The sequence below is a fragment of the Indicator indicator genome (assembly GCF_027791375.1).
Source record: "Indicator indicator isolate 239-I01 chromosome Z unlocalized genomic scaffold, UM_Iind_1.1 iindZ_random_scaffold_45, whole genome shotgun sequence".
NCBI classification, from domain to species: domain Eukaryota; kingdom Metazoa; phylum Chordata; class Aves; order Piciformes; family Indicatoridae; genus Indicator; species Indicator indicator.
The window spans coordinates 581484-596688 of NW_026539138.1; the positions used below are offsets into that span (position 1 = coordinate 581484).

The window sequence follows — 15205 nt, forward strand, 5'->3', positions numbered from 1 at the left end:
TGCACAGCCTCTCTGCACTGAGTTGATGGTGTTCCCCGCTGCCTATTTATCCCTCCAGCTTGTAGCTTTCACTTTCTTTTGGAGAAGAGGGGTGGAAAATTGCCAAAAGTCTTTCCACAGGCTGAGATGTAATCTTTGAGTAGTTCCTGAATATCCTGTCTGCTTTCCTTGCAGCCAGCTGCTCTGTGGTCCCAGAGCCAAACACCCTCCTGCCCACTTCACTGCCAATACCCTGGTCCCAGGGGCTGCTGGTCAGGATCAGAGCAGTTCCTGGGTCCCTTTAGCCTGCAAAAGCTTCCTGGGGTGATGGACAAAGGTCTCATACATTTCCCAGTTTCTCCTCCAAGCACGTCTGGGATATTCCCATTAGATATGATAGGCTCAGCCCACTGATGCCAGGGGAAGAATTTGCCTCACGCCCAGCTTTGGGCTGATGCCTGGACAACTCTGAGCACTGCAGTGTGGTCACAGGAGCTTAACTGGCTTTCTTGCCCTCCCCATTGCCTGTGCAGTCAGCACATCCGAAGCTGGTGGGGGGAGGGGAGCGCAGCCAGCATGCTCTGCCCCAGGGTCACAATCTCACCTGCCAAAAGACAACCTGGTTTCCAGGTATCCCAGCAAATTGAATCACAGCTACAGGCAGCTACAGAGCTCCTGGAAACAGGCTTTCTCTGCACAAGAGCAGAAATTCCCAACAGGGGGGTGTGCCAGCAGCTCAGTAGCTGTATAGGCACACAGGGAGCAAAGACCAACTGCAGCTCTTCACAGAAGCACAGGAATGGAGCTGTTTCTCCTTGGGATGGTAACTCACCACTCCACCAGTACCATCTGCCATGATGTCCCTTAATCAGTTTGGTTCAGCCCTGATATGTGGCATGAGGGATGCTGAGATCTGTGGCTTTGTGCAGCTTGGGTATGCAACAATGGAGTCTCACTGCATCCAACAGCTGCCTCGTAGAAGGTTGGAGAGATCCCAGGGTAAGACTCTTCTTGGAGGGGCTCACGATGGAATGAGAAGCAACAGCATCAGTTACACCCAGGGAAATTCCCATTGATATTAGGAAAAATATTTCCCCACAGGGATGAACAAATCCTGGAAAAAGATCTCCATCCTTCCACCCTCTCCCTAGCTCTAGTTTTGGTCTGTTCTGGCACCTCTGTGGAGAGCACTCCAGAGGCCTTTCACAGGAATAAATATGTACCTGGGAAGAAGACATAGTGCTGGGACCCAGGAACTTTAGTAGGTCCCTCTACTTCTCTTGGCAGCATCAGAGAGTCACAGAATCAGCCAGGTTGGAAGAGACCTCCAAGATCATCAAGTCCAACCAATCATCCAACCCCAACTAGACCATGGCACTAAGTGCCTCATCCAGTCTTTTCTTAACTCCAAGGATGTCAACCCCACCACCTCCCTGGGCAGCCCACTCCAACAGGCAATCACTCTTTCTGTGAAGATCCTCTTCCTAACATCCCATCCAGGCTAAACCTTCCCAGCACAGCTTGAGATTGTGTCCTCTCGTTCTGGTACTGTTTGCCTGGGGGAAGAGACCAACCCCCACCTGCCTACAACCTCCCTTCAGGCAGCTGTAGACTGCAATAAGGTCTCCCCTGAGCCTCCTCTTCACCAGGCTAAACAACCCCAGCTCCCTCAGTCACTCCCCACAGGGCTTGTGCTCCAGACCTCTCATCAGCTTTGTTGCCCTTCTCTGGACACGTTCCAGCATCTCAACATCTCTCCTGAATTGAGGAGCCCAGAACTGGACACAGGACTCAAGCTGTGGCCTGACCAGTGCTGAGTCCAGGGGCAGAATGACTTCCCTGCTCCTACTGGCCACACTATTCCTGATGCAGGCCAGGATGCCATTGGCCTTCTTGGCCACCTGGGCACACTGCTGGCTCATGTTCAGCCTCCTATCCACCAGTACCCCCAGGTCCCTTTCTGCCTGGATGCTCTCCAGACACTCTGTCCCCAGCCTGTAGCACTGTGGCCAATGTGTAGAACCTGGCACTTAGATGTGTTGAATCTCATGTCACTGGACTCTGCCCACCTGTCCAGCCTGTCAAGGTCCCTCTGCAGAGCCCTTCTACCCTCTAACAGATCAACTCCTGTCCCCAGCTTGGTGTCATCTGCAAATTTACTGATGATGGACTCAATCCCCTCATCCACATCATCAGTAAAGATATTGAATAGGACACAACCCAACACTGATCCCTGGGGGACACCACTAGTGACAGGCTGCCAGCTGGCAGTGGCACCATTCACCACCACTCTCTGGGCTCAGCCCTCCAGCCAGTTCCTAACCCAGCACAGAGTGCTCCTGTCCAAGCCACAGGCTGCCAGCTTGGACAGGAGTTTGCTGTGGGGGACAGTGTCCAGGTATTCTCCACAGCCTGCCCCACATCCACCAGGCAGTCACCTGATCATAGAAGGAGACCAGGTTGGTGAGGCAGAATCTGCCCCTCCTAAATCCATGTTGTCCTTAGCCATCCTGTAGGTGCTGTGTGATTGCATTCAAGATGACCTGTGAGCTCTCCCCTTTCCCTACTTCAAGGCAAGAAGCAAGAGGAAACTCCAGCTGTGCCACTGGCCAAAGTTCTCCATTCCTTCAGTGTCACCAGCCTCATTTATGGGATGGCCTCCATCAGGAGAGCATTATCTCCATTTGCTCCTGTGCCCTGGTGAGACAGTGATATGCCAAAGAGGTTAGGAATGGGTGAGTCGGTGTTCAGCATGAGCAGCACATGATGTGCCAGCTTAACTTCAGTTAGCACCTGCCTTTTTCTAGCTCTCACAAGCTACTGAAGCTGGCAGAAGCAGAGTTGAACTGGCGGGGGATTAAGTGTCAGTCATCAGCCTCAGCCTCACTGCAGGTTTGGGGAATGCAGGCTGGTTCTGGGGCCTTGCCTCCACTCGATTTCTCCAGGGTGCTGCCAAAGAGATGCCACAGCAGGAAGGGCAATGGATCCTGGCTGCTGATGCCAGCAGCCAAACCTCCAGGCACAGCTGCTCCTAACCCTGTCATTTAGAAACATCAGCCCTTGGAAGCTGGACTGATGAGATGAAGCCCCTTGTGAAGAGGAAGCCCCAAAGCAGAGCCCAGACCCAACAGCAAACCTCTTTGCATGTTCATTGGGTTTGGCAACTAGTAAAGCATCCCCAAGGGCTGAAAATTGGTTTGTGGGGTCCTGGTCCCCAGGACCAAGTGAGGGGGTCCCCAGCCACTTTTCTAGCAGAAGGGGCTCCCACACGCTGCTGGGTCCCAGCTGGTGACACACAGAAAGCAGCATGTCCAGTACTGGGAAGATATTTTTCTGGGAATAAGCCCCTTAACCACCTCTGGCTGAAGGGGACCCTCTGCCCTCGTGCTGCCTGCAGTCCCTGCCAACACGTGGGCAGGAAGGAGAGGCTCCACCTCCTCCCAGCAGCTGTCTTGGTGCCAAGTGGGTAAAATCATGGCTGCTGCAGCCACCTCTGCTCCCTGTGAGAGGCATGAGGGTGAGGAAAGGGGCTTCCCACTCACATTGTGAAAGGGGAATGTGATGGGTTTCCTCCCAGACTGCAGTCAGTGGGATTTCTAAGAAGAGCATGATCATCTCTGAAGTACATCCCTCTGTCATGTAGGGAGGTCATCCTACCCCCCTCTAACCCCTCCAAGCTGAGTCTCAGGAGCAAGAATAGGAAGCACAGATGAGGAAGAGGTGATGTTTAGGGGTCCATGCTCTTCAGAGTCCCATATAGGCAGGGAATGGTCAGGATATCCTATGTGGTTTGGGAAGAGGAGAAACAACTGTGTGCACTGCCACATTTCAGCTTCATGCAGAGCAATAGAGCTCCAGCCCTGAGAATACCACAGGCAACATGAAACATCCCTGAGCCCTCACCCTGCAGAAGCCTTGATAATGCAGTTCCTAATTAAAGTGGAAACCATGTCTAGGGGGGGAAACCCATGGGAAATTTAAGCCATGCGAGCATCACCTCCATCACTGTTTTCCTCAGGCTGCATCAGCCACACCGCTGGCCTCCTGGAGACCAGCTAGATAAGAGCTGCAGGAGTCCCCAGGGCAGCTGCTCCCACCAGGCTCACAGGCTCCAGAGTGCTCTCCAGGGTGCTTTGTGGTGCTCTGCTTCCCACCTCTGGACTATGGAGCTGGAAGGGCATAGGGGGAATTCCATCAATTTCCAGGCACAGCCAGTCCCTGGGGCAGTATCTGGCCTGGCTATATTCACCTCATTGGGAAATACTGGGCAGGCCTTGCAGCTGTGTTTGAATTTCCCTTGCATCTCCCAGCACAAGGGAGCCTCCCACAAGGCTTCCATATCTGTCCCAGTCCTGGTGTGACACAGGAACTGGGGCCACCTCCAGCCCATGTGTCCTGGGCCCCACTCTATGTCCTCTAGCTGAGGGACCCGGTCAATCTGGTTTAAATGGAATTAAGCAGGGTAAGGGGGGAAGTGAAAGTCATGCCTTTGCCCAGAGGGGATCAAAGATGGTGCTGAGGATCTGGCTAAGAGGAGTGCAGAAGGTGCCAAGTCCTGTTCTGTTTGAGCCCATCTGTCCCTAACACTTGTTGCCTTCAGTGTCATTGATGTTGCAGTCACGGTAGGCGATGGGCAGCATAGCCAAGACCCTTCAACCTGGTCCTTTTTGACCCTTCCTAAGTGAGAATCCATCTGCTCCTGGGGCCCCTGCAACACACGTGTCTCAACATCACCTTTGGGCTGCACAGTTTCTGAGTCAGGTCCTTCCTGCAAATGCCCTCAGATATGCCATGATGGCACTGAGGTGGCAGTGGCCAGGTGGGTTGCCTCCAGCCCTGGCTCCTTGCTGTTATGGTGCCTGTCCTCCTTTCTGTAATCTTTCCAGGATTTTTATGACAGGATGACAGGATGAATGTGGAACAGCTCGGAGACCTATGCAAAAAGCCACCCATTGCAATTTCCTTGCCATCTCCCACATGGCTTGGCAGGAAGAATGCCCAGTGAAGTGTGTGTAGTTTGTGTCTGGTAGGGTTTGAGGAGGAGGAGGCTACTGGCATGGCTTAGTAAGATTTGAGGAGGAGGAGGCTACTGGCATGGCTTAGTAAGAAGCTGCAAGAAAGCTCCCCTAGTTCTAAGAAGGGCCCACCTATGGCCAAGGCCAACACACCTTTTCTGTAACATATTTAAGAGGGAAAATCCTGTTGCGTGAGTTCATGTTGGGAGTTCTTCTGTTTGGAGAGGAGTGGGATGTGGGAGAGACTACTACACAGATGCTGAGGGAGAAGGGCGAGAGGCGTGATGGAGCCTCCACTCCCCTTTGGTGCACACTGAGATGTCAGGCTGAGCCCTCGCAGCTCTGGGAGATCAACAGTGGAGCAGAATCCCACCAGCAGCCTGAGGAGGACCTCATGCCTGAGCAGGGGACTGATCCCAAAGAAGGCTGTTACTCTGAGGGAGGTCCACACTGGAGCAGTCCATTGCTGGGAGCTCACTCTGATTAGAGAATTTCTTGAGGACTGGCTCCAGTGGGAGGGATGCTATGTTGCCCCAGGGGAGGACTGTGAAGAGTTTTCTCCTTGAGGAGGAAGGAGAGGCAGAAAAAGCATGAAACGGACTAGAACTGACCACAATTCCCATTCCTTGTCCCCCTGAACTGCTGCTGGGGTGGAAGTAGCAAATCTGGGCCTGGGAATCACAGAATCACAGAATGGCAGGGGTTGGAAGGGGCCTCTGGAGATCATCTAGTCCAGCCTCCTGCTTTACAGGAACACATCCAGAGAAAGCCTCCAGAGAAGAAGACTCCACAGCTTCTCTGGGCGGCCTGTTTCAGTGTTCCACCAACCTCAAAGTAACAAAGCTTTTCCTTAAGCTAAGTGAAACCTCCTGTGCTCTAGTTTGTACCCATTGCCCCATATCCTATTACTGGCCACCACTGGAAAGAACTCAGCCCCACCCTCTTGACCTCCAGCTTTTAGATATTTATAAACATTGATAAGATTCTCTCTCAGTCTTCTCTTTGCCAGGCTAAAGAGCCCCAAGTCTCTCAGCCTTTCCTCATAAGAGGGATGCTCCATTTTTGTGGCCCTCCTTTGGACTCTCCTCCAGGAGAGAGTCCCCATTCCTATTCAGCTGGGGAACCCACTCCATGTGTGGCCTCACCAGCGCAAACAGAGGGGAAGGAGAATCTCACTTGACCAGAGGGCCACGTTCCTCTTAATACACCCCAGGGTACCTATATTATCTTCTTGACCACAAGAGCACACTTCTTGTTCATGGTTTACTTCTTGTCCAGCAGCATGACCAGGTCCTTCACCACAGAGCTGCTTTCCAGGAAGTCAGTCTCTAACCTGTACTGGTGCATGGATTTCCAGGTGCAGGACTCTACACTTGTTCTTATTGAAGTTCATGAGATTCATCTCTACCCAGCTCTCCAGCCTGTCCAGGTCATGCTGGATGGCAGCACAGCCTTCTGGTGTGTCAGCCACTCCTCCCAGTTTTGTGCCATCAGCAAACCTACTGAGAGCACACTCTGTCCTTTCATCCAGGTCACTGAAGAGGTTGAAGAGAGGAAGAATAGGGGTAAGGTAAGATCTAGTTGTATTCATCACTGTTTTGCTCTGATTTCAGTTGGTAAATTGGTGGTGGTTTTGTTGTTTGAATTAAACTGATTTTCTTTCCCCAAATTGAGTTTGTCTTTTGCCCATGTCCATAACTGGTGAGTGAGCCTTCTCTGCTTTGCCTTGACCCTTAAGCCTCCTGTGAAGAAAGGGTTGAGAGGAGGCTCTGGGCTGCAGACCTGTAGGACAGGATGTGTGCCACTGGACGGCCAGGACTGGGAAATACCTTGGGACAGGAAGGGTGGGATTCCCTACTGTCCACAAGCCACTTCCCTATCTCCTCTCTGGTCTCAAGATCATGACAGATTTTTAGGAGGGCAGTGTTGGTGGAATTAGGACCAAAACCATCATGAAGCTTCAGCTGGAAACCACAGCCCCTCTAGCACCCATATGGCCCCAGAAACAGCCCTTGGCACTGTGGGGCTGCTTCATCATACTCAGCTTCCTCTTCATCATAGCCAGCTTCCTCTTCTTGGAAATGGCACAGGACACAGTGATGGAGCTGGAGTGCATGTCTGCAGGTGAGACTTGCTGGAGCTCAGCCTGGCCTTGCAGCCCAGCACACCCTGCTGTCAGCACAAGCCTGCAGCGCCGTCTGCGCTGGCTAACAGCTTGAGCTAATCACTTGGCCTGGGCTCAAGATTTCCCTTTTCTTGGATGCACTCTGTGGTTTCTGTCTTGCCTGGCTACTTTGTCAGTGAAGCCTTTCTGCTCCAGGGTGGCCAGGCTTTCCTAATGCTTTGCTCTGTTTGACATTGTTGAAACTTTCTTGCTTTCCCTGCAGAATGTCTAGCGGGGCTTGCACAGCCCCTGCACAGCTGCTGCCCTGGTACACTCTTCAATGACACTGCTTCAACTTTCCACATGGGGCAGTGGGTTTGATCTGCCCAGGGTTACAGCTGTGTGAGTCCTGACACTGTGGCATCATCTTAGAGCTTCTTTGTTACCTGATGACTTGTCTCAGCTGGCATTTGTGGATTCAGTTTGTCCATGGGAAAGGAGTTTTGCTCCCTGGTGTGTGCTCCAGCGGCTCAGATCTCACGTCAGCTTCTCAGAGGGAATCTCTTCAGAGGTGTTTTCCTGGTGCCCCCTGGTGTGTGCTCCAGTGGTCAGAGCTCACTTCAGCCTTTCATAGGGAATCTCTTTAGAGGTGTTTCCCTGGTGTCATCTCATCGTGGCAGCATTGATGAGCCCTGGCCAGCAAGAATGCTCCCACTAACCCAAACACTTTTTTTTTCTTGCAAGCAGTATTCTGCACTGTGCTGGTTTGAGGCCAGCCAGAACATCTCTTGCCCCAAAAGGGACAAAAGAATGACACGCGCAAACGGATTGGAGAGTGATGGAAAGTTTAAGTGGAAAAGTGATTGGTGAAAATACAGAAAAAAATACAAACTACAAAGCATAGTGGAAAAGAACATCCCAAAGCATACAGAGTCCCCCACACAGTACCCAGAGGTTTCCCAATCCTTTCCTCCTCCCACCTGAGGGTTTACCCAATCCCTCAGGGCTCTTCCTTCCCCCCCCTCCCACTGCTAGGCAAGTCTCAGGCTGGCCAGGTCTGAGACTGCCCCCCCCCCCGGCTCCATTCTCCTCCTGGCATTAGGCCTAGTCAGGCCTAAGAGGCCTGAGATACCCCCCCGGCATTACCCGATAAGAGAGGACATTTCCCATGGGAGCGGAGAGGGAAGAAAGAGGAAGAGAATGACTCTGCAGATGGCTTTATAGGGCGCAGGATTTATGGGTAGAAATTCGCCGTTTCCTGTGTTCACCCCTATTGGGTGAGCACCCAGGACACCAGAGGTGTATCTCATGCAGCAGTGGCAGGGGGCACCCAGCCTAAACTGCCACACTGCACTAAAAAGGAACTGGTGTGCAAACCCCCATGGACATGCAGGCACAGTGGGACCTCTTGTGCAACTGTTTCACAGAATCACAGAATTGTTGAGGCTGGAAAAGACCTCTGAGATCATCAAGTCCAGCCTATGACCCAACACCATGACATCAGCTAAACCATGCCACCAAGTGCCACATCCAATCTTTTCTTAAAGACCTCTGGTGATGGCAATCCCACCACCTCCCTGGGCAGTCCATTCCAGTGCCTCATCAGCCTTTCTGTGAGGTAGTGCTTCCTAATATCTAACCTAAAGCTCCCCTGGCACAGCTTCATACCATGCCCTCTTGTCCTGTCACTAATTGCCTGGGAGAAGAGCCTGACCCCCACCTGAATACAGCCTCCTTTTAGGTAGTTGTAGAGAGTGGTAAGGTCCCCTCTAAGTCTCCTCTTCTCCAGGCTGAACTCCACAGCTCCCTCAGCCATTCCTCACACAACTTTGCCTCCCGCCCCGTCACCAATCTCATCGCTCTCCTCTGGACCCACTCCAGCACCTCGAGATCCTGCCTGAAGCGAGGGCCCAGAACTGCAGACAATACTTGAGGTGAGGCCTCACCAGTGCCGTGTACAGGGGCGGAATTACATCCCTGCTCCTGCTGGCCACACTATTCCTGAGCCAAGCCAAGATGCCTTCCATGCCAGCTGGGCGCACTGCTGGCTCATGTTCAGCTGCTGTCAACCAGCACTCCCAGGTCCCTCTCTGCCAGGCCACTCTCCAGCCACTCATCCCCCAGTCTGTAGCACTGCATGTGGTTATTGTGGCCAAAGCGTAGGACCCTGCACTTGACTTTGTTGAATCTCATACCATTGGCCTCAGCCCACTGACCCAGCCTGTTCGGGTCCCTCTGCAGCATTCTCCTACCCTCCAGGGTCCATAGCCTTCCTGAACACAGGACCATGCCTGACCGTGGGACAAATGCTGCTGCTCTTCCACAAGCCCTGCTTTTTGCAGTAAAGTGAATTAGAGCGCCCCCATGGGCATGTCTTTTTAATTTCTTTTAGACAAAGGTCCGTCTAGCTTTTGAAGGGAAAAAACCCACAACCCATGTGGTGTTCACACCTCCAGCCACAAGAGACACTGGAATATATGTCACATGTTGGCCCACTCACACCATGTCCTTCGCTGTTTGTGGTTGCAGACATATTGGTCCGGACCTTGTTTCTACACGGCTTTGGTAATCGTTTCACAATCCTCCACACCTACCAGCACAATAAGGAGTTCTGCAGAAGGCAGGGCCAGGCTCATCAGACTGCATGAAGTGCGTCTCCAACAAGCTCAGAGCTGTTGTCTCCAGCCCTCCCACAGCAGCTCCAGATGACTTCTAGTGCATGGGTATCAGTTGCCAAGATGCCAACAAAGCTCTGGCCAGAGCACAACCTCATTAGTAACTTGGTTTAATGCTGTTTTCCAAGAGCAGATGAGAGCACAAAGGCCACACTTTAAGCAAGCAGTGCTTGTCCGGTGTGGTTGAGAGACACAACGAAAAGCTCTGCCGTAAGCAAAAGCCACCACTTACAAAACTGGTTTGTGCCCCCATGTTTGCTGCAATCTTGGGACCCTTCTGTGGGAATAGATCACTAAACCAGATCCTTGCTGGGCAACACAGCTGCAGGAGAGGATGCCCCCCTGTCCTACGCCAGCAGCTCCCAGCTCCTGCATGCCAGGGATGCAGTGCCCAGAGGGACTGCAAAAGCCAGGGCCTGGGGGATAAGAGTGTGTGTGTCAGGAAAGCAACCCCCTCTGCAGGCCCTTCCACCCCACTGAAGACCATCACAACAGCCAGAACGAGTGAGTTTTGTGGTAAAGGATACATTTTATTGCTTCACATCCTGTCCAATAGCTGGGCTGGCAGACAGTTGTGTGCTCTCACAGGGAGGAGAGGGCAGCAAGGTGCCAGCTCAGCACCTGTCCTGTGTTGAGGGACAGCATTCTGGACTTCACAGTTTCTTTATGCAGTCTAAATGCCCACCTAATAACCAATGGAGCTAGATAAGTGTGCTTGATAGAAAGGCTCAGCTATAAGCTCTACTCCAGCCAAGACACAGCCTGTGCTGATACTGTTAAGCCCTGTAAATCCTATTATTGCAATTATATGACTTAGCAAACCGTTACTGAAAAAAGTCTCTGTCTAAAGCCTCTGCAAGCAGATAGCACTGTGGCTGCAGTATAGCCCTTCAACTTGTTCCTACTTGGCATGCTGGAGGAAGTTTGCAAACACTTGGGAGAGAGCGTTTCTCCACCAGCCTTGTCCCAGAGGTCTGTCTCTTCTCTACATACAGTCTTTACTTGTGGTATTCTCATGTTTGTGACTTCTCATTTAACTAAGGATTTGGGATAGAGCAGCTCTTAAATGTCTGCAATATGTCTACAATTAATTTTTCAAAGTCTTCTATTCCTGCACCTGCACAGACTGACGTGCACTTTTCACCCATGTGAGCTTCTCAGATTTCAGAAGAAAATATATTGAGAGGCTTTTTGGTTTTGTTGTTTGCTTGGGGTTTGTGTTTTTTTGTGTTTTTTTTTTTTTTGTGTGTGTGTGGTTTTTTTTTTCAGAAAACTAAGCATGTGTGTAAGTCTGAGTGTCCGAAGGAGATAAATGGCTAAAAATACACTAAAATGAATTTTTTTCTGATTTCATTACAATTTTATACCTAGAAAGAAATAAAAAATCAAAGGGACATATACTGACTCTCTTTCTCCAAGCTACACTGCAACAGCATGCCATAAAAGCCAAAGGGAAAGCCTTAGAACAGCCCAGAAGTGCAGCCACACTGTCACATCTGCTGTCCCCAAACTCTCCATCTCAGCTACTATTAACTGCTCTGTAAGGAAGCTCCCAGCAAGCAACCTAGGCAGGACCATGGGGACATGGGACCAGCCTGGTGTCCCACTGCCCTGCAAGTCAACAAGGAGCAAACAGGTGAGCAGGAAATTAAATGCAGCCATCATTTATTTGGTAGAAAAATAAGAACAATCTTCTGGAAAAGATAGTATGCAGCATAAAGGATGCTCTGTAAAGCACAAGGAGCCAGAAGTAGAGCCTTCCAGGAAGAATGAATGAAAGAACAGTCTCCAAATATAAATACAAAAAGGTCACAGGGAAAGCTGCCATCCTGCCAGGCTACATAAATCCCCTTTGGTCAGAAAGCTGCCCACTTCAACCCTCGAGGTTGTGGCTCAGCTACCATGCAGGTCCAGGTCACCACTGGCATAGCTATGGAGCAAGCATGGACCCAGGTGCCTGCTGTGGCTGAGAGCACCCAGCCAGTGCAGGAAGTCCTGGCTGAGGGATCTCTGCAGCAGGCACAGAAGTGCTGAGGGGGCTGCAGAGCAGAGGGCAGCCCCCTTAGCCAGCCCCATGCTTGTCCCAGGGCCAGTGGGTGAGTGGGTGGTCTGCGGATGTCCATTGCCAGGCACTGTGTCAGTCATTGGTGGGGAAGACATCCATCCTAAGGAAGGCAAGAAGAGGGCAGTGGGGTGGAGAGGGTCTCAGTGAGACCACCTACCCCAGCTAAGGGAATGTTGTCTTGCATGATGTGCCTTGTCTCTCCCCAAGCATTGACATGTCCCAGCAGCTCCAGAAAAAAATCTGGTTTAAGACAAGCACAGACCAGGAAGAAGCTGTCCCTTAAGACACCCACAGCTCTGGAAGCCCTCCCAGGCTTGGGCTCTGGATTCACCCACCCACCTTTCCATGGGGAAGTATCCAGGATGAGGGGCAGCACCCTCATTTCATCACCCTGCTGCCTCCTGCTCCCCCTCACCTACCTCTTCAGGCCTAATTTAGACCTGCTATTGCTTCTGCCGCTTGGATCTGGCCCTGGAATGTGAAGGCTGTTCTTGTTTCTTGTTCTTATTGTCACTCTTGACCTTCTTGTCTAGGTTCTTCATCAGCCTCTGGACAGTAGGGTTGTCGGGAGAGGCACAGATTTTCTTGTCCTTCTTGGTGATAAACCTGGGGGTGCAGGCAGAAAGGTCTGATGTGGGGTAGGCAGTGGAGAGTTAGGTAGGTAGGAGATGGAGAGGGATGGAGACAAAGTGCTCTGCATAGTCCTGATCGCAGCAAAGTACTCACACCACAGCAGATATAGCACACCCCAATGCTGTTTCCTGGATGTTGTAGGACTTCACCAACCTGCTGGGGATGGCTCTCCGGCTGTAGTTCAGACAGCAGTCTGAGGCTGAGCTGCTAATGCCTGGGAGCAAGGAAGGAGGTATGGGATTTCAAACCCTAACCAAGCCAATGCACCTTCCCAGCCCTGGGAGCACACAGAACACTGGCTGATGGCAATGGGGCTTGCTTGGTCCCATTCGTGGGAGAGACACTGGGGTCATATGTGAGCATGGGACCTCTGGAGCCCTGGACCCCGTTGCAGGTCAGACCCATCTCCGGAGATACATGACACCATTTTGACTGTGGGCAGAGGGGAAACTGAGGCAGAGACTAGCTCCTTGCAAAGGGACTGAACTTCGTTCTGCTGCCTGCACTTTTCAGCTTGGAGTGCTGCTGCCCCACCAGCCACCTGCACACGCATATGCTCCCAAGCCACGAAGCACTGCAAGCCAGTGCCACACGACAACCAGGTGTGCACACACCCCCCTCATCCCCATACACAGACCCTGCACACCCTGCACCTGCCTCCAAGCACATACCCAAACACACTACAAACACCTCCCATGTACTGCCACCACACCACCCAGCACCCCGGTGGAGACCCCACTGAGCACCCATATCCCTGCCCCATCCCACCACAGGCAGGCAGGAGGGCTGCCCCTCACCTTGAGCCTGGTCAGTGAGGAGGGTAGCAGCCAGCACAAACAGCATCAGGAGAAGATGCAGAGCCATGGTAGGTGCTGTGCTGGACAAGGCTGGAGAGCAGGACACACACTGCTGCCTCGTGCTGAGCTTCCTCCTATTTATCTCTGGATGCTTTGCTTTCATTTTCATCCAGCCTGGCAGGCAGCCCACCAGCCAGCCATGGGGTGGGTGATGGAGAAGCAGGAGGGTGGGGGATTCCTGTAAGTTGCAAGCCCCCCCCTTATGGATGTGTCCTGTCTTGTTCCCATCACAGCAGAGTGTTAGGTGGGGGACACGCCGGAGACATGTCCCCTATCACTGCCAGATGAGTTTGTGGGCTCTTGTTACCTACCCAGTCTCACAACCTGCCACTACCTGCTCTCAGAAGATTGGGTGTTACTGCTTGCCTGTTTGTTCACCAGGCAGGGACCCTGGCAGGTGACCAAGGCATTGGGGAAAACAAGAGGTCTTTCTCCCCTTCCTGTTCTGCTCCCCTACCTTATGCTTTGCTCCTGAGTCAAGCCACCCACCCCACACAGGTGAAAAAGGGGTCAGTGTGACCCCCATCCTCATGAGCTGTACTTCAGAGCCTCCCCAAGCAGATACATGCCAAAGCCAGACTACAAATGAGACTGGGGGAGATAGCACAGCTCACTGTATGTTGGTGCTGATACCAAATTGTGAGAAGATGAACAGCAGCTCGCAGGGCACCCCTGCCATCAGGTAAAGAGATGGCCACATTGCTGAATAACAGAGTGTTCTAGCAGTCCTGTTTTGAGAAGATGATGGACAGAGACCTTTTCACTTTCTTATGCTCACCAGGGCACAATGTGGAGAAGACCAAGGATGGAGGTTTCATAACTGCTTCTAGCAACCTGTTCCAGGTTCTCTAAATGTTCTCATGTGGAAAACATTTTCTCTGCTATTTAATTGGAATTTCCCTTGATGGACACAGTGCCACTGCTTCTTGCCCTGCTCCAGAGTCCCTCTGAGAAAAAACAGACCCTGGCACGATTCCTCTAAGAACCAGTCTCCCAGGCAGCCCCTATTAGCAAGAAGCTCTATTTACCATCCCATCCCCAGCTTCACCACCCCACCATTTACAGTCCCTTTTCACCTCTAGCACTTTGGCCATCCCCATCCCTGTTGTGCATGTAGCTATGTCCCATGTCCCAGGAGACCCCATGCTCTGCAGAGTACCCATGGGGTTTTCCCAATGCCAGTGGGGAGCAAGCCCCTTCCTGGTCTCCACTGCCTGCAAACTGAATTGCAGCCCCTGGACATTCCACCAGTTCCTCATAAGGGGCCTCACAAAGAGTTACCAAGGGCAATGAGTCACCCAGGGGGAGCCTAAATTCTCAGCTGCTGCAGAAAGCAGAGCTGCAACAAGATGTCCCTACTCTTGCACCACCCATTCATGTCATGGCAGAGGATCTCGCAACACACTGACCTACAGCCTGTTCTTGGGCAAGGAAGCAAGCAATCTGAAGCAGCTTGCTGTCTTCTTCAGGGACAAGTTGGATGCCTGAGGTAGTGTGGGATTCAGGACTGCATTCCTGGAATCCTCCATCATCCATGAAGAAGAGAAAGAGAGTTGCCATGTTGGAGGGTACCCTTGTGCCCAGCACCCACATGGAAGGAGGCAGCTTCCCACACACTCATGCTGGTGCGGCCTTGGCAGCAGCCTCTGGGGCATGCAGCAGACCTGGGCCATGCGTGGCAATGGGTTACCTCAGGATGCATCTCCCCAAGATGCCTAGCACCACAAGGAATTGATCCCTGGAAGCAATCTATGTTCTGTCACCCACCCCTTCAACAGCAAAGCACTAGTGACAACAAGACAAGATGGGAAAATGGACAGCCACTGATCACCTTTCCAGCCCTTACCTTTGCAACTTTTTCAGGCAGCAGTGCCCAG

At 52.1% G+C, this 15205-nt stretch overlaps 1 protein-coding gene across 1 annotated transcript; it reads right to left on the bottom strand.

Annotated features, from left to right (window-relative positions):
• Positions 1-12281: 12281 nt before the first annotated feature.
• On the bottom strand, positions 12282-13335 carry CCL21 (C-C motif chemokine ligand 21). Its single transcript, XM_054398328.1, has 3 exons — positions 13269-13335; positions 12565-12685; positions 12282-12444 (listed from the first exon to the last, which is right to left on the bottom strand). Exons 1-3 carry the CDS (start codon positions 13333-13335, stop codon positions 12282-12284), a joined length of 351 nt encoding a protein of 116 aa, XP_054254303.1.
• Positions 13336-15205: the final 1870 nt, after the last annotated feature.